Here is a 19,675-nt window from a genome sequence, read left to right as displayed (position 1 = left end):
TGCATTTATTCCATACTTCGGATATATGTGTGCATATTATATAAATTTACATCATTGGACCTCTATACTTACTGTTGTACGTTTCGCCATTTCATCCAGGGAACTTCTAGACTAGATGAGGAACCTCCTGCCATTCCACCCAGATTGCCTCCACCTCCAAAGATCCAGCCCAGAGTTCCTGCTTACACTGGGTCCTTCGATGGACCTCTGCACAGCCCTCCACCACCACCACCGAGGGATCCACTTCCTGACACCCCACCACCAGTCCCACTGAGGCCTCCAGAACACTTTATAAACTGCCCCTTGAATCTTCAGCCTCCTCCGCTAGGACGTCTCCACCGAGAGCAGGAATGGTTCAGAGAGGCCAACACCGTTCCAAACTCTCCCAGCACTCCTCCCAGCACCCCGTCTCCAAGAGTGCTGCGGCGCTGCTGCGGGCTTAGCGCCAGCCACAACAACCTCTTTCAGTCCGCAGCTCCTCCGGTTCCACCCAGGCAGAACTCCAGTCCTCAGCTACCGAAACTGCCTCCAAAGACTTACAAAAGGGATTTCTCCCATCCTCCTTTGCACAGACTAACCTTATTGGAGAATTCCGAAACTCCGCAATGACGTACAGCCATAACAGTCCTTGACACTGGATAGGGATCAGCAAATGGATTTACACTTCACGTTCTTTATGTTTTTGTAATTTATTTTTTGGGAAAAGGCACTGTACTTTCACTTTTTACATTCTCTGCCTGATGTGTTGTCGCTTTTTCGGCGACAGAGGGGGTCAACGATAACACTCTTATAAAGTTCTACTGATCATAAAGTGCAGGAATCAAGTCCATGGGGGAAGGGACTGTTTCAACACACTACGGCCTTCAAACACTAAAACAGCGTGTTACTGCCTCAGGTGAAGACGTGTCCTGGCCTTTCGGACACATCATACATGTCCAGACCTTTTTAATTTTTTTTTGTTTTGCACTGTACCCTTCATAAGACCAAATCAGTGAGTTATCTGTTATATACAAGGAACCATGTTTTTATTTGGGAAAAAAGTGCATTTTTTTTAGGAGGGATATTTTGTTACATTTATTTAAAGCACTAGTGGCCTATTTATTTCCAAACCCTGAAACGGGACGTATGGCGTCATTGAATCGCCTTAGGAATCTATAAGTTACATCCTTCCTCTTTATTGCTGGGGGAGTCCCGGTAGATTCTGCAGAGAGGACAACATTGACATCTGCCATGGTGAAGGAGATCCAGTCTACTGGTCGCATATAAGCAGCCCGGGTCAGCCAGTACGCAGGAGAATGCAGCCCGTAAGTTCGTTGTAGGAACAAATGATGGCAATGAGACGCACAGTGCCTCCGCGATATCACAGCTTCCTAGGGAATTGGAACTCTTTCTTTTATATCTCCCACAAATGGAAGCTTGGCTTTATACAGGCAGCGGGTTACCGACTGTCGGACTTCATCCAAGAGAACCGAGCAAGGAAGCAGGTTTCCATATAGAATTGAAGTGCACTACATGTTTGTTTGTTCACAAACACTACCTAAAAAAAATAGCTACTGGATCTCGAAAGATTAATATTAAGCATGCAGCGTATTCAAATGTGCCTTTTCCTTTATTTTAGCAGGTAAAAGCCAGATCGGGCTACTAAGTTGCCTTTTTTTTTTTTCTTTAAATCTCTGCTATTTGCCGTGAATGTAATCACTAATCAGGTTTGTGTGTTTGGGAACCGGCAAAAGGCGACATCTTCGTTCCTTTAGCACCGTGACAACTATTTTCTCTTCACAGGTCCTTAAACGGTCAATGTAACTTATTTTCTCAAGAATGTCTTAAGCCGCCATGCAGTGCATTACTGTGCAGAACGAATTCAATGAACAAAATGTTTGGGTAAAAGAGATCGCAAAGCAAAAAGGTTAAAGCACAATATTCTCAGTAAATTCTCGTGCCCCCATCCCCCCCCCCCCTTTTTTTTCCTTTACAAAAATCGATATTACGCATGGGATTCGCCAATGTCATGGATTTTAAAAAAAAATGTAATGTTCGAACAGATATTCGATTATTATAACTTTTTTTAATGTAGCATAGTTGACGACAACGTTCCAATTTGAATGTGTTGCCTACACGGTCCATGGACAAAGCCACGTAATACACAAAGACCGTTAGTAAGATTATAGCAGCGGTTGTTAAGCGCTTATGACATCACTGAAGAAGAGATAACCTGTTGGATACACTCTTATGCATGCCCCAATGCAAACTTTTTTTTCCCAAATTCATGGCACTCTCGGATAAAGTGAAGGAAAACAGTATTGTGGTTAAAAATAGACTGATATATCCTGGTATGTTGTATTTATGGCTATTCTGGATGGATTTTTACGGTCTGCCTGTTGCGCATAGCAATGGTGGATTTAAGCTGATACGTATGGTAGGTAACGAAATAACATTGTGATACGTGAACCCGGTAGGTGTTCAACCACACAAGAACAAAGCGTTCAGCAGTCCCTTCTGATTAATCCTATATTAATAGCGATGGCGTAAGTCTGCCATCACTTAAGGTTAGGCTCCAGATTAAATCTGCAAAGTAAGCCGTAACTTTTTTTTTATTCTGAGCGTCTAATGACGATGGTGTGTGATGTCACATGACTTATCAGGTATCAGCAGTGTTTGTACAGATGTCTTAAGAGCCACGTTTATTTCCTGTCCTGTGGCCTTTTACTGTGCTTTGTATCTGTGTTCTTAACAGATGTAATAAATTTACAGTAGTCTTAATCCTTTGGGTCTCGGATATGTTTCTTTGTCAGGTGAAGGTAATCAGACTACCAACGATATATAGGAGTCCTCTGATATTTACCAACGTGTTGGGTTTCTGCCTGATTTAAATAGTGGGCTGTGATGACCTTGTGCTTCGTGTACCCACTGAACGATATGCAATTAGGATTTATTTATGTTGCCGATCCGCATAAATACGGCAAAATTGCGGCTATTTTCACACAGAATATATCGAATTTGCAATCCATCTATTTTACATGTTTTTTTTGTTTTTTTTTAATTCTGATTTTCGGAAACCATCGTAAAAGATGTGGATCTCCGAATCCACGTCTTTTTCCGAGGATCTCCGAAATCCACGTCTTTTTCCTCGGAAAGAGCTGATCATTCTCAAATTTAGTGGCCATTTCCACGAATGCAAATTCGGATGTTGAGCTGAGTCTGCAGCCTCGAGTTCTCAAGTCTCATTATTTTCACAGTTGGGAAATAGCGGGAAACATTGAAATTACATTGTAGTTGAGCGAGGATTTGCTAAAACACAACTGCCAACTCAATTTCACCAGTTATTTATATAGCGCACACATTTCGCAGCACTTTGACAGCGAGAATATTATTATTTTATTTAAAAGGCGCCAGAAGTGTTTCGCATCGCGGTACAAAGGAACAGTACAGGGAGAAAAAACTTATTACAGTAAATAAATAACAGATGTAGATTACAGGTAATGAATTAATAAAATGAGGTACTTGTTTCCTAGAACGGCACCCACTAAGCTATTTGCTTAGTCTGGTATTCTGCGTAGTAAAATCGCATCACATGTAATTGTACTGCCGTGCGATGTGATTTTTTTCTTGTAATATTAGGTATACAATAATATGACTATGTCCTAAAATGAGGTTTTAGGCAACCCCCCCCCCCCCCCACCACCACCACCACTATCCACGCCAGTGAGCGGTGGCGGTACACGTCCTACGACTTTTTCATACCTCCACTATCCACGTCGGCGTGGAGTTGATTCTATATAGTGTGGCGAGCCACCGAGCCCAAAGGAATACATGTAAAGTTATCCGCGTGCGCTCGCCACGCTTCGGGCTCGCTTCGCTCGCCCACTATATAAAATCAGCTCCACGCTGACGTGGATAGTGAGGGTATGAAAACATTGAAGGACATGTACCGACGCACCCTCGCGGGGCTCGGCACGCTTCGGGCTGGCGTGGATAGTGGGGGGGTGCGTATGTCATACAATCATATAATTGTATAGCTAATGTAGTAGCATCGCACACCCGATAAAATCACATGCAATTTTGCGGGAGGTGCTATGCGATGCGATGCGATCCCATGAGGCACACAGAGCAGTGAATAAATCACATTAAAAAATCGCAACCACTAAAATGGCCCATGCGATGCGATTTCTCTACCTTTTGTGTACGTAGAAAATTTGGGCGCCTTTCTAGGAAACAAGTACCTAAAATGATTGCCACAGTACAATACACATTACAGCTTAAATGTAAGTAGTGACAACTTGATCAACATACTACTAGGGGCTGGTGGTCAAAGATGGATGCTGAGATGTTTCAGTATGGGAGAGCTGTGAGTGAAATGTGAAGAGAAGAGGGCCCTGTTCTGAGGAGCTTACAATCTAGTAGAATATTTGAATATTCAGATCAGTCCCTGTCCCAGTGGAGTTTACAGTCTATATTCCCTACCATATGTACACGCATACACATAAATTTCTTCAGAGCCAATAAACCTACCAGTATATTTTTGGATTGTGGGAGGAAACAGAAACCCACGCAAGCACGGGGAGAATATACAAACTCCACACAGTTAGGGTCATGGTGGGAATCAAACCCATACCGTGAGGCAGTAATGCTAGCTAGAGATGTGCAGGCTCTGATTTACTCTGATTTCAAAGCAGGATCTTATTGGATATCCCAAATCACATGACAGATGTTGACCGTTGATAGCCAATAAGATCCTGCTTTGAGATCAGAGTAAATCAGAGCCTGCACATTTCTAATGGTAACCATTACACCATCCGTGCTACCCTGAATCAGGCCTATAGTATGGGCCACAATTGACCCTAAACAGGAAAATGTTGTTAGGACTAGTCGTTATCGCGCATATCATTAAAAAGGTTGTCTAGTGTGTACGCACTTTAAATGATCTGTATGAGAAATTATATGTACCCCACATAACTTATTTTATATATTGCACTTGATTATTGATGGCTAGAATGATGAGCTGCTATTGTCCTGTTTAATATCCCCCTTATGGGGATTTTAACAGGGCTGATTGGTTGGTACTTTATCTCTCCAGGGCTTAGTACACAGACCCTGAAAGAGATGGAACAGGGGCCAATGTTTCGTATACTAGAGGAATCGATATCTCTGGAGCAGCACAGCCCCCCAGGTGAATGAAATGGTGGGGTGGATCTTACAGTGCGGGGGTATAGATGGGGTGGAGTAACCATGGAGAGGAGTTCTCATCCATTCCTAACACCGTAAGGGCTACTGCACACACTCCGGCTCCTGCCGGATGGCGAAATCCCGCACGGCTAGGAAGCCGTGCCGCACTAAGAAGTTTAGAATGGAGGGGATGGCCACAACCCGGCAGCCGTCCCTTCCAGTGGCGGGATCTGGCTGCGACCGGACGGCCGGGCCGTCCCGTGTCAATGGACACAATAGTGTCCATTGACAACTACTTTGCACGGCACGGATTTTGGCCGTGCGGCAAGAGCCGGAGTGTGTGAAATAGCCCTAAGAGTGCTTTTAATTATGCATTCATAATAGTTTCAAAATATTGGAGAAAAGACCAGATGGAGTTTTACGGACCTTTAAATGCTATTAAAGGGCTCTAACATTTGTTTATTTTTTGTTTCTCTATTTGTAGAATGTAAATATTAGTCAATGTATACAATAGTCATTATAACATTTATAGATTTATTGGTACTTGTGTAGTTTCACGGCGGCAGGCTACGCTACGTTTTCAGTGTAGGTTAAGCTACGTTGTCAGCATAGCCCAACGGCTGCCTAGCGTGGTGTTCCCATCAGGTAGCGTTGTCACCCTACTGTCCCCGGGAGCTGCAGCACTGTCCCTGGCAAGCCTAGTGAGCGCATCTCACACATCGCTGGTAACCGCCAGATCCCCTGCGCTGGCAGATGCCGGGGGAAGAGGGGATCATGCAGGTGCTGGCGGAGAGACACTCCATCTGTCTGAGATGCAGGAGCTTCTCAGTAATTATTGCGGCAGGGTACGGCAACCCTGCTTGTGTCCACTTCAGGGAGACTGACAGGGTTAGGGGTTCAGTAGCACGTGCGTCTCCTGCACAAAGGGGGGGAGGGTGCGGTGTGCAAGTGCGTGTCATGCACAATAAAGGACGCATTTGCCAGTGCTCCATGTTACACACTAACAAATGCCTCCATTTCAAGCCCCCCAATATCCACACCAGCCCGAAGCGAGCCGAGCCCCGCAAGGGGACGCGGTACGTGTCCTCCCAACCTGTTCATACCCCCACTATCCACATCGGCGCGGAGTTGATATTATAAAGTGTGGTGAGTGGATGCGGATCACTTGACGTGTATTCCACTGCGCTCGCCACTCTTTTTATAAAATCAACTCTACACCGACGTGCATAGTTGGGCTATGAACAGTTCGGGAGGGCGCGTAACGCGTCCCCTTGCGGGGCTCGCCTTGCTTCGGGCTGGCGTTGATAGTGGCCAACCAGCTCTTGACAATTTTCCAACATGCGTCTATTTATTAAGCCTGCAAGGGAGATAAATTGGACAGCGATAAAGTACCAACCAATCGGCTATTCGTTGTTATGTTACATTTGAAAAATGGCAGTGAGGAGCAGACTGGCTGGTACGTTATCTCTCTATAAAAATTAACACACACCCCCGCGCACACACACACACACACACACACACACACACACACACACACTCACACACTTTGGTATTCCAGAAGTAATTTAAAACCTAAAGCAGCATGTTCTACATTTTATACAGCCACTGGTTTATGGCAGGGCAATCTGGGAGGAGGAGTAGTTATTATTTTATTTATAAGGCGCCACAAGTGTTTCGCAGCACTGTACAAAGGAACAATACAGGGAGACAAAGCTTGGCATAACATTGAATAAATAACAAAAATAGAGTACAAATAAAGAGCACCACAGTTCAATACACATTACAGCTTAAATGTAAGTAGTGAGGACTCAATCAACATACAACTAGAGGCTTGAGGCCAATGATGGAGATGAGTATGCAGACGAAGATGGTCACTGAGTGTTGGAGTATAGGAGAGCTGTGAGTGAAATGTGAAGAGAAGTGGGCTTTGACAACAGGAGGGAAGAGGGCCCTACTCGGAGGAGCTTACAATCTAGTAGGAAGGGGAGACAGACAGATTACAAGAGGTGCAAGCGAGGGGGTGGTGGTTAGATAGCAGGATGTAAACAGGCAAGGGGTCGGAGAACCAGCTGGTTTATGCAGTGGAAGGGTACGCTTTGATGAATAGGTGAGTTTTCAGTGCCCGTTTGAAGCTTTGCAAGGTCGGGGAGAGTCTAATGGAGCGAGGGAGTGCGTTCCACTGAAGGGGTGCAGCACGGGCAAAGACCTGTACTCTAGTATGGGAAGCAGTGATCAGGGTGGAGAAGAGACGACAGTCGTCAGCTGACCGTAGAGGGCAGGAGGTTGTATGAATGGAGATGAGGTTAGAGATATTTGGAGCAATGGAATTAGAGATGGCCCTGTATGTGAGTGTGAGGTGTTTAAAGAGGAGTCTGTAGGGGAATGGAAGCCAGTGCAGATTTTGTTGAAGGGGAGTGGCAGAATAAGAGCGGCAGGAGAGGAAGATAAGCCTGGCTGCAGCATTGAGGACAGATTGGAGAGGAGCTAGTTGGGCCTGAGCGAGGCCGGTGAGGAGAGCATTACAGTAGTCAAGCCGTGAGATGACCAATGAGTGGATGATCAGCTTAGTTGCACTCTGTGAGAGAAAGGGCCTGATGCGAGCAATGTTGCGTAGCTGGAACCGGCAAGAATGGGCCAGGGCTTGGATGTGGGGTGCAAAGGAGAGGGAGGAGTCCAGAGTGACACCCAGGCAGCGGAGTCGGGGAACAGGGGAGATGATGGTGTTGTTAACAGTGATAGAGATATTAGTAGGGGGCATAGCTCTGGGTGGGGGAAAGATAATAAGTTCGGTTTTGTCCATATTCAGCTTCAGAAATCGCTCAGATATCCAGGTGGAGTTGGCAGAGAGGCAGTTGGAAACTTGAGAGAAAACAGTGGGGGACAGATCAGGAGAGGAGAGGTAGATTTGGGTGTCATCCACATAGAGGTGATATTGGAACCCAAAGGAGTTAATGAGTGCACCCAGAGAGGAGGTGTACAGAGAGAACAGAAGGGGGCCAAGGACGGAACCTTGAGGGACCCTGACTGGAAGGTGGTGAGGTGGAGCCAGAGACTGAGAAGGAATGGTTGAAGAGGTAAGAGGAAAACCAGTTAAAGACTGTGCCAGAGAGACCAATGTTTTGGAGTGTGTGGAGGAGGAGAGGGTGATCCACAGTGTCAAAGGCAGCAGATAGGTCCAAAAGGATAAGCAGGGAGAAGTGACCCTTGGATTTGGCTGACAGCAGGTCATTGGTGACTTTCACTAGGGCAGTCTCAGTGGAGTGAAGTGGGCGAAAGCCAGATTGAAGGGGATCTAGGATGGAGTGGTCAGACAGGTAGCTGGTGAGATGCCTGTAAACCAGCCGTTCTAGTATTTTAGAGGCAAATGGGAGAAGAGAGATAGGGCGGTAGCTTGTGGGAGATAAAGGGTCCAGGTTTGGTTTTTTAAGAATAGGCGAGACCAGAGCATGTTTGAAGGGTGAGGAAAAGATGCCAGTAGAAAGAGATAGGTTAAAGAGGTGAGCAAGGTGGGAGCAGCCAGTGGGGGAGAGGGAACTGAGGAGACGAGAGGGGACAGGTAGAGGGGGGGAGTGGATGAGATGAGGGAGCGGACTTCCTCAGCTGTAGTAGGGCAGAAGGATGACAGAGTGGGGTAGTTGGGAGAGGAGGATGATAGGGGTGGGTGGGCAGCAGAGGGAGTAGTTCCACAGCAGCTGGAGTGCCAGCCAGGCCTTGCCTATAGGAATGCCAATCCCAGGATCGGGAGGATTCTGGGATCTCTGCCCAAGATTTTAATCCCAGGGTTGGAGCCTTCAATACGCATTACATCCCTTACTGCCGGGATGATCGGGCAGCGCTCGGATCAGGCACTGAACAGGAAAACATGCTGTGCGGCTGCGGACCCTGTCTGCCAGGCTTTTCCCGGAGGGGAGACATATGGGGCCTATTCAGGATCCGAATTCAGCCCCTGCCCCAATAGTCGGGGTTTGCGCATGTGTAAACACCCCCCACAGCCGGGCCATTTGCAGCGGGGAAGGCTGGACAGGGGCGGTGATGGCGCTGGACTATGGGAATGCCCAGTGTTTTATCGGCATCCCCATGAAAACGCTAGTCGTTCCCATGGTTTAACAGGCAGGCGGATAGCTGGCGTCAGCTTCCCGCCCCGTCTTTGTTACTCGCATTCGAATGTCAGTTGACCGACTTTTATTTGCAAAAGCAGAACAATCATAATTTCTCCTCATATATCGGTTTATGTAAGGGGATGTGTTTTTCTCGTACACATCCCCTCGCATTTTTCTGAGGAGGTTCGGACGGAGGGCCGTATTCGGCTAGGTGGCGTCTCAGGCCCTCGGTGAGCTGCCAACCTATTCAGTATCATTCAGTGATTAACCCGGTCCCTTTCGTGGTACCGCCAATATAATTAACTATGTCCATATTGTATAGTGTGTACAGGGCTTTAGCCATTAAATACTGTATTTCATATTATGCGGATTACTGTACAGTACACCACTATGCTAGTAACAGGCAGCTGGCACAGAGAACCAGTGCACACGCGCGGAGGGATCCCAAAGGCGCCAGCTTCACGCATGCGCGGAGGGCGTATTCGCCGGCGTCGGTCATGGCGGAAGCGGCCGGGGTATTCATCAGGGAAGTGGAGCGACGGGACGGCTCCGTACTGCAGATCCGGCAGCTGAGCTCCGGGGATGTGGGCTGCGTGGTGTGGGACGCCGCCATCGTCTTATCCAAGTTCCTGGAGCGCCGGGAGTGCATGGAGCCGGGTTCGTTGAGAGGTCGGTCCGCGCTGGAGCTCGGCTCTGGCACCGGCATTGTGGGCATCATGGCCGCCACTCTGGGGTAAGGCCGCGTCTCGGATACTGGTCATGTGTAGCCCCGCCCACTGACCAGGCACAGGCCGACCTGCATGCCGGGAGTCGTAGTTTCACAACACGTCTGCACTGTTTAAAAAAAAAAAAAAAAAAAAATATATATATATATATATATATATATATATATATATATATATATATATATATATACACACACACACACAACCACTTGTGGCACCCTTATAAAATGTCAATATATGGATATATAATATAAATATCAGGGTTGTCTACCGGCTCCTGAAAATTGTTTGGGCAACCCTTCTGGCTACCTGCGGCGTTAATTTCCTGTGATTCCGGGATTTTTTTTGGGGTGGGTAGGGGGGCTAAAGATGCAAATCACGCCCCCGCCATGACTTGCGAATTTGCGGGATTTGCAGTACTGGGGGTGGAGCTTGATGGCGTCTACATCAGGCCCCGCCCCCAGAAGCGATGCTGACAGTCTCCTCTCCACAGGCTTCTCCCGGTTAGGAGACTTTAAACGTAGGCAACCCTGATATATGTAATATTTATAAAATATTTTATTATATACTTTGTTTGTTGCAGGGCAAATGTCACCGTGACCGACCTGGAAGATCTGCAGGAACTTATGACCACAAACATTGCTAGTAACTCTCCCCTGATCACTGGTTCTTGCCGAGCGAAGGTACTAAAATGGTTTGTATTATTGTGGTTTTCAGAAGCATTGGCGCCGCGATTCGCTTTACCATGTAGAATGCCGTTGATGACCCCAATCTGCTTTGCATGTAGGGGTGAAGACGTATCCGACTTCTTCCCCGCTCCTGACTACATTCTGATGGCTGACTGCATCTACTATGAGGAGGTCTGTATTCTAGCATTGCATTATCAGTACTAGCCCTTTATGCTCCACCGTCACAGATTGCAGCATTGTTCTTCATTACGCAGTCCCTGAAGCCATTACTGAGAACTCTGAAGGACCTGGCCGGACACGACACCTGCGTTTTATGCTGCTATGAGGAAAGAACGACTGGTAAAAACCCTGAGATTGAAAGGAAGTTTTTTGAGGTGAGATATTGCAATGGTATAAAGCGGGATGCAGTTGGCATGCCGGCGAATGAGATGCTAGCAGTCAAAATATCACTGCAGGAATCCCGACATTTATGTCGGCCGGGATCCTGATTGACAGTATCCCCGGGGGGCTGGTAGTTATGGGGCCTACACACGGGGCAAAACTGCTGGGCGATCTGAGCAATGCTACATCGCTGTGTGCTGAGTGATCTGTCAGCGCCGGTGTTCTCCGGTGAGAGCACTGCCATGACCGGCGATCTCACTAGATTTATCCAGCATGCTGGATATTAATCACCGGGCGATAGCGATGTATCGCTGCAGCCCCTACACACAGCGCGATGTAGGGGCATTTTTTAAGCAATCTAGTGAGATCGCTTAGAAAATACCCTGAATTCTCCCGTGTGGGGTGTGGATCATTGGGTCAACAGTCATTAGGTCGACAGGGTCATTAGGTCAACATGGGTTAGGTCGACAGTCAACATGGGGCTTTTCACAATATTTTGTCCCGAATGTCGACATGGACACTGAAACGCAGCACCGCATCCCCTCGCCCTAGACTCATGTTGACCTAAATGCATGTCGACCTAATGACTGTTGACAAACATGCTGGTGACCCAATGACCGTATCCCTCCGTGTGTAGGCTCCAGTAGTCACCAGGTAGGGAGGGTGAAGGGTTAGAGGAAGAGCAGTAAATATTTGGGGCATGGAGGAACAAATCTGAGAGGACATACAAACTCTACACAGACAGAGCCATGGTGAGATGCAAACCCATGACTCCGCCCTGCAGGACAGCAATGCTAATTAGAAATATATAATACAAATAAAGTTTATTTTATCCCCAAAGACGTTTGCCGGGGCCTGGGGTGAACGAGCGGGTCCTAGTGCCAGGAAGCTCGTGTGCACATTTCAGTAGAAATGTATCTGATTACTCTTCTGTTACAGCTAACCAGTACCTATTTCAGTATTATCTCCTGTTTCAGCTTCTCAAAAATGACTTTGAATTCGAGGAAGTGGCCATTGAAAAACATGATGAAGAATACCGGAGCGAAGACATTCATATTCTGCAAGTGTACAGGAAAAAATAGGTGAGACCCTGTATAGTCCCTCGGTATACAGCTGCCCCTGTGTTTCATCTCACAGGTTACATGTTTTTTTCTGTTTTTAACATTAATTTAAATAAAAAATAGCATTCTCCAGTTTTGATGATATGAGCGTTATTTCAGGTTTGCCCATTAATACCCCTTTCACACTTGCAAAAATATCCTGGGTTTTTGCACATGAACGCGCATTAAACCGGGATTTAGCTCAGTGTGAAAGGGTCTTGAAAGAACATCCTGGGATTTCGGTACTTCTTTACTTTCACGGCGCCAGCATGGCGCCGCGCGTACTTCCGGGTTACGCTCGCCACTAACTAAGTAAAATAAACTAAGTTAACGCCATGCCAACATAGATAGTTCATACCTCCACTATCCATGTTGGCATGGAGTTGATTTTAATTAGCGTGGCGAGCCACCGAGCCCGCAGCGTGGGCGAGCGAAGCGAGCCCCGCAAGGGGACTCTGACGCGCGGCGCCATGCTGGCGCCGTGAAAGTACAGAAGTACCGGGATTTCTAACCAGGTCCTGACCTGGGTAGATTCCGGAATAGACCCGGGATGCGGTCAGTGTGAATGGTCCCGCACCTGGGATTGGGTACACGGGACTTTAAAAAAGCTGCTGATTGGAGCTTTCTTGGGCTCACAAATGCTGATGTCATCTTTCAGAGCCCTGGAGTCCATTTCTAATGACATGCATATGTATTTGCAGGGATTTCCCGGGGTCAGTGTGAATGGGGCTGTCCCGGGTCGATCCCAGGTCTGAGTGCAGTGTAAAAGGGTACATTCCAGGGTAGAGTCCCGGGAAGCATCCGGGAACACATTCCCAGGTATGACCCGGCTCTGCGAGTGTGAAAGGGGTATAAATGTAGCATTGTAAAGGGTTATGGGTTGAAATGGCACAAAGTAACCCCTCTTTCCTTTTCCCACAGACAGTGTGATGTTTTGGGGGCATATTGTAGCATCTCGCCCTCTTGTGGATGAAATCAGCAGGGAATACTCACAGGCCATGGGTGACTAGACTTGGCAGAACAAAATGTCATCCTTCATTGACTTATTTTACAATATCATGGTATAAAAGTGGGCATTGCCAGTCACTCGTGCACACAGGGCATGACTGGCTGAAAGTATAAGGTATGTCCTGCCTTCTCAGTACACACCCAAGACCAGCCCTTCATGCTGGATGACCTTCACATTGATCCTGCTGGCCTGATCATCTTCAGTGTTGAAGACGGCCTCCATATATGCCGCTTCCTTCCGGGATTTGCATGTTGAGGATTTTAAAAGGGACAAATATCGGAATTGACATGTACAAACTAGAGTAGAGATGTTCTGTCTCCGATGTGCCAACTCCAAACCTAGTGCTGGGTTGTGCCTGGTGCTCCCTGTAGACCGGGGATAGAGGGCCTCAGGTATGAGCTGATTGGTGGAAGGAGCAGCAACGATCCCAGTAGGGAGATTGATGACTTATTGAGCCAATGACTAATATGATGTGACATCGCTTACACCATTGGTCCACACAGGGCTTTGGCAGCCTCCTACATTTTTTAGCTGCTGCCGATTTGTAACTCCCCAGCTGCCAGATTGCCGCAGATTGCCTGGCTTACAGGGTGCTGCAGAACTCGTGTAGATACCAGTCAGCCCCATGTGAATGCATTTCGGTATCCGGACTGATCATAGAATGACTCTAGGTCGACAGTTATAAAATTGACCACTATTGGTCGACAGTCAAAAGTTTGGTAGGGTCTAAAGGTCAACAGACAATAGGTTGACATGGTCAAGGTCGACATGCATTTTTTTACTAAATTTTGAGCCAACACGTGCCGACAGGCAGTATTGCCCTACCACCCACTAGGGTGTGGAGGGAGAATAAAATAGAGCGCGGAGTGCAGCGAGGGACCGAGCCCTTGTGGCCCTGTCGAACTTGTGGCCCTGTCGACCTTTTCAATGTCGACCTTTAGACCCTGTTGACATTTTGACCCTGTATGATTGTAGATGTTTTATACCAAAATTAACTTAAATTAAATTAACTCCACCTGCGGACCTTATAAATTGTGTCTGAGTAATTAGTACACCTGGGTTACCAGCAAAACATGCACTGTGTGGGGTAATGAGGACCGAGTTCCCGGACCACTGTTTTATACCATAACCGTGTGGTCTCGGGGGTAGAAGCTTTATCCCAGTCTGATGCATTAATGTGGCTGGAGAGTGACATCTGTGCTCTCATCCCAAGCTGTATGTGACCGCTTCTGTACGTGTGTCATTGGTACATTTATTTGGGGCACTTTCCTTTCTGCAGACTGTTACACTATGAATGTATTATAAGATAAATGGGCGCTCCATGTAATGTTGATATTAAATACAGAATGTTGAAACTCATGTGTTGTCCTTTGTCTGTAGTAACTGACCAGTAAGTTGTTGATCTATAATAATCATTAAATGTAAAATGTCATAAAACGTCCCATGTTGTCACACACACACACACCCCCCCCCCCCCCTTAAACACTGCGGCAGACCTAATCGTGAGTAGACAGGACGTTCCTGTTCCCATATTGAGCCTGATTCAAACCTGTTATCAAAGCTGCAATTTTTGCAGATGGACCAAGCCATGCTGCACTGCAGGTGGGGCAGATGTAACACGTGCAGATAGTTACATTTGGGTGAGGTGTGTTCAAATTGAAATCTAAATTGCAGCTTAAGAATAAAGCAGCTAGTTTTTGCCCTGCGCATAAACACAGTAACTCAGCAAAATCTAACTCTCTGCACCTGTTACATCTGCCCCACCTGCAGTGCAGCATGTGCAAAAATTGCAGCGTTGCTATCAGGACTGATTCAGGCCCATAGTCCCAGTTACTGGGCTCTTGTCTGAATACATGAGGCCTTCCTATGAGTAAGGGAGCTCCAACATCGGCTTACGGTAAGATAACGCTACCCCGAGTCTTTCCTGGCATTGTGTCTTCCGTCACTGCTGCATGGTGCCCCGAGATTCCTGATTACATGCCCAGTAAATGTATCGTCTACTTATTCAAGCAGGCACCAGAGCCACAATGTGTAACTGTGCTGAGGTGGAACCAGTGACTGGGCCAGATGCACTAAGCTTCAAAAGTGATAAACAACCAGCCAATCAGCTCCAACCTGTCATATTTCAAACACAGCCTGTGACATGGCAGGTAGGAGCTGATTGGCTGGCTGTTTATCACTCTCCATTTTATCACATTTGAAGCTTAGTGCATCTGACCCAGTAACTATCTGTTACTTGTAAGGGGATAGGGTCGTATTGTCGACCCGACAGGTCGATAGTCATTAGGTCGACACCGTTGGGTCGACAGGCAACAAGGTCGACAGGGTTCTAGGTCGACATGAATGAAGGTCGATAGGTGTCTAGGTTGACATGGTTTTAGGTCGACAAATGCGTTAGGTCGCGAGGTCGACATGGGTTTTTTCACTGTTTTTTTTGAGCCGACATGTGCCGACAGGCAGTATTTCATGCACTAGGGCGTGGTGGGAGAATAAAATAGTGTCCGAAGCATAGCGAGCAACTGCGGTTGACTTCCAACTGTGTCCATGTCGACTGTGTCGACATTCAGTTAAAAAACATGTTGACCCATGTCGACCTTGCAACCTGTCAACCCATGTCGACCTCGCAACCTGTCGACCTTACCCATGTCAACCTAACACATTTGTTGACCTTGTCCCATGTCGACCTAGAACCCTGTCAACCTTGCTGCCTGACGACCCAACGGTGTCGACCTAATGACTGTCGACCTAAGTCGGGTCGACAATACGATCCACACTAGATATCTATCCTGATATACATATACTCTATAAATAGTCTTTTCACGTCGGTGCGTTGACCTGTACTGTTTGTGTCTGCTGTAGCCATGCCAGTTTATCCCTGTGAGGCTGAGGGGTAGATTTATGAAAGGGCGATCAGGGGAATCTGCGCTATCCCCGTGCGTTATTGCAGGGGATAGTGCTTCCCCTGATCTATGACACCCGCTGAGCGGGTGTCTAGTGTGCGGCGGTGCGGGGCAGGAGGCATAGCGCAGCTACGATATTTCGTGCTGCGCGCCTGCCTCCTGCCTAATTTATGAACGGTCAGCATCGCTGACCGTTCCGCCGCCTGCAGCTATCGACTTCGACAGCTGCAAACGGCGATGCCCTATGCCTACAGCAGGAAAAGTGCTGTCCCTGCTGCTGGCGCTGAGCTGCGCTGGGATCTCGCGTGAGTAGCGAGATCCCGCGCATGCGCAGTGAGCCAGCCGGGGGAGAAGCAGACAGCGTGTCAGTGTTAACTGACGCGCTGTCAGCTGGAGGGGACATCGCCGGAGGGGGGAGTTAGCGCTCCCCCGCTTCGGCCGGCAAGATGTTGATACATCTTGTCGGTGTCCCCTCCTGCTTCGCCTCGCTAATGAGGCGAAGCAGGAACTGTTATAGCGGCGCTCTTAAAAAGTGATAAAGTGGAGAATGATAAACAGCCAGCCAATCAGCTCCTACCTGTCATTAGTCAAACCAAGCCTGTAACATGGGGTGCCGGACGGGGTCCCGACAGTCATTTTCCCGACATCGGGATCCTGACTGTCGGACCCCTATACCACACCCGTAACATGACAGGTAGGAGCTGATTTTTTGACGCTTGATACATCTGGTCCTAAATCCGAGGAATCAGTGCAGTCCCTACTAGATACTAATTTAGGGCATAGTGGGGGGTGGGGGGGCTCCATTGCTGAACCAGAACAAATTGCTTTGGCCTTAGTAGTATCTCCGATGCATGGTTTATCCAGATGGGACCATTATATATATATATATATATATATATATATATATATATATATATATATATATATATATATATAGTCAGTCTTTGTATGGATCGGCACTCCTTAGGTGAATAATCCAGTATTGCCTCGGTGCCAGTTAGAGTGTAAGAATACACCATATAACAAGGGTTAGCTACGGCACTCGTAGGACTTTACAGAAAATCAAACACAGACACTGGGGTCCGGGGGCAACGTTTCGGTTTTAATCAACCGTTTTCAAGCTCAACAATACAGACAATGGGTACATACCTATAACACCTCTCCCTCCACCGTGTGCAGCGCCAGCTCCCTCGCCGGGTGCCCGGTCACAATGACGTCACCCCTCCGCGACGCATGCCGTCCGGCATGCCGAGACCTCCGGCTCGGTTGCTAGGCAACTGTAATCAACAAACAATAAAAATCAATCAGTGACAGATACATAATAAAATGTAAGCGGCACAATGTATTAACATGATAATACTTGAAACAAGACGAAAATACAAGTAGACTGCAGGATATAGTGCAGTAAGTTATGTGACATAATTGATTCACAGAAAGCATGAAAAACTGACTGCTTCGTTCAACCCAAAAGGTGCGACGGTATTCAGTCGACTGAATACCGTCGCACCTTTTGGGTTGAACGAAGCAGTCAGTTTTTCATGCTTTCTGTGAATCAATTATGTCACATAACTTACTGCACTATATCCTGCAGTCTACTTGTATTTTCGTCTTGTTTCAAGTATTATCATGTTAATACATTGTGCCGCTTACATTTTATTATGTATCTGTCACTGATTGATTTTTATTGTTTGTTGATTACAGTTGCCTAGCAACCGAGCCGGAGGTCTCGGCATGCCGGACGGCATGCGTCGCGGAGGGGTGACGTCATTGTGACCGGGCACCCGGCGAGGGAGCTGGCGCTGCACACGGTGGAGGGAGAGGTGTTATAGGTATGTACCCATTGTCTGTATTGTTGAGCTTGAAAACGGTTGATTAAAACCGAAACGTTGCCCCCGGACCCCAGTGTCTGTGTTTGATTTTCTGTAAAGTCCTACGAGTGCCGTAGCTAACCCTTGTTATATATATATATATATATATATATATATATATATATATATATATATATATATATATATATATATATATATATATATATATATATATATATATATATATATATATATATATATATATGTATGTATATATGTATGTATATATATAAAGGATAAAGAAACCGGTATGTTCTAACCTATCACAATTATGAGCAGTAATGACTGGCATTGTTCTGCTGGTGGAGCTGTTTCCCCACTCATTGTGTATGTACAACAGACTGATGTCCACCTAAGGTGGTGTGTGTGTGTGTGTCATTGCACATGACTCTTGCAAACACACAGTGGACCCGCACACACCATGAAACCACTCTCACGTCTTCCCAGGACCCATGAACTAAGCTTTGGATGGAGAGAAAATACCAGCCAACCAACATATTTTAAACACATCCTGTAACATGGGGGTTAGGAGCTGATTGTCTGATACTCCCAAGGCTTAGTACATAAACCCCCTTAAGCTGGGTACACATATGTACAATCGTCGGGCCGTTCTTCCGATCTGCGGACGTATATATGTGTACGCTGTCCCGATCCCTTCGTTGCGATCGATAAACGGCCAAAAACGCTCTTGGCCGTCCACGGTCGGTCGGTCGCAGGTTCTTTGCTGCTTAATATTCTTCCGACAGGACGGCTCCATATCGAAAGAAAAGTGACATGTGTACGCACGTTCGATCGATATGCAGCCCGTTCCTGCGATCATTCCTCCCAAAAGCAGCACGCCCATGTGGGTGTTGACTAGCTGCGTCATCCCTCCATCAGCGCAGCATGTAAACAACAGGAAGTCTTCTCCCCCGTACTTTCCGCGCCATGCTGTTAAAGAATATTCGTTGTGTGTGCATTCCTTTTGAAATAAATAATCGTTGTGTGTGCATTCCTGACAGATATAGTTATAGAAGATAGATAGATAGATAGATAGATAGATAGATAGATATGTGATGTTCATTGTTCTGCATAAACACTTAACATTTATTAAGAAATACTGACAAAAAATACTGTGAACACTTTGTTTATTTGGGTGGTCGGACCTGAACAGAGTATCACATACAGGTGCTTGCGTTAAGGTGTAGCAGGAACGCCCACCCACCCAAAAAACATAAAAACACATTTGAACATGGTGGTGTATGTAGTGGAAAGCGGGCCCACGGCAGCAACGCATCACATGGGAACATCCCGGCCTGCTCACATGTGATGCATTGCTGCCGTGGGACTGCTTGCCATGACATAAGTGCCACGTGTGAAGGTTTAGCAGGAACGCCCACCCACCCAAAAAACATAAAAACACATTTGAACATGGTGGTGTATGTAGTGGAAAGCGGGCCCACGGCAGCAACGCATCACATGGGAACATCCCGGCCTGCTCACATGTGATGCATTGCTGCCGTGGGACTGCTTGCCATGACATAAGTGCCACGTGTGAAGGTGTAGCAGGAAAGCCCACCCACCCAAAAAACATAAAAACACATTTGAACATGGTGGTGTATGTAGTGGAAAGCGGGCCCACGGCAGCAACGCATCACATGGGAACATCCCGGCCTGCTCACATGTGATGCATTGCTGCCGTGGGACTGCTTGCCATGACATGCACCATTTTAAGGTGCATGCTGCTGGCCTCCAAATAAA

General features: G+C 47.0%; 2 protein-coding genes across 2 annotated transcripts in view; both read left to right on the top strand.

The window, feature by feature from the left end:
- SOS2 (SOS Ras/Rho guanine nucleotide exchange factor 2) overlaps window positions 1-2,760 on the top strand; it is a 55,804-nt gene extending 53,044 nt beyond the window's left edge. The window contains exon 23 of the mRNA XM_083167160.1: window positions 100-2,760. Within this exon, the coding sequence (XP_083023286.1) occupies window positions 100-609 (510 nt within the window). The 3' untranslated portion in view covers window positions 610-2,760. The remainder of the gene's footprint in view (window positions 1-99) is intronic.
- A 6,944-nt stretch (window positions 2,761-9,704) lies between these two features.
- On the top strand, window positions 9,705-14,522 carry VCPKMT (valosin containing protein lysine methyltransferase). Its single transcript, XM_083166114.1, has 6 exons — window positions 9,705-9,996; window positions 10,572-10,682; window positions 10,776-10,848; window positions 10,932-11,051; window positions 12,036-12,140; window positions 13,080-14,522. The coding sequence occupies exons 1-5, from the start codon at window positions 9,761-9,763 to the stop codon at window positions 12,138-12,140; spliced, it is 645 nt and encodes a 214-aa protein (XP_083022240.1). The 5' UTR covers window positions 9,705-9,760; the 3' UTR covers window positions 13,080-14,522.
- Window positions 14,523-19,675: the final 5,153 nt, after the last annotated feature.

Source organism: Crinia signifera, chromosome 12 (genome assembly GCF_055691185.1).
Source record: "Crinia signifera chromosome 12, ASM5569118v1, whole genome shotgun sequence".
In the NCBI taxonomy this organism is placed as follows: Eukaryota; Metazoa; Chordata; class Amphibia; order Anura; family Myobatrachidae; genus Crinia; species Crinia signifera.
The sequence above is the reverse complement of the archived record's forward strand: the minus strand, read 5'-3'. Positions and strand labels throughout refer to the sequence as shown.

What these genes read in the sequence shown, in the direction of transcription:
- VCPKMT (XM_083166114.1), top strand. Translation starts at nt 9,761, where the DNA reads ATGGCGGAAGCGGCCGGGGTATTCATCAGGGAAGTGGAGCGACGGGAC. An exon ending in ACTGCATCTACTATGAGGAG is followed by an intron (nt 10,849 to 10,931) that starts GTCTGTATTCTA and finishes TTCATTACGCAG; the next exon opens with TCCCTGAAGCCATTACTGAG. An exon ending in TTGAAAGGAAGTTTTTTGAG is followed by an intron (nt 11,052 to 12,035) that starts GTGAGATATTGC and finishes CTCCTGTTTCAG; the next exon opens with CTTCTCAAAAATGACTTTGA.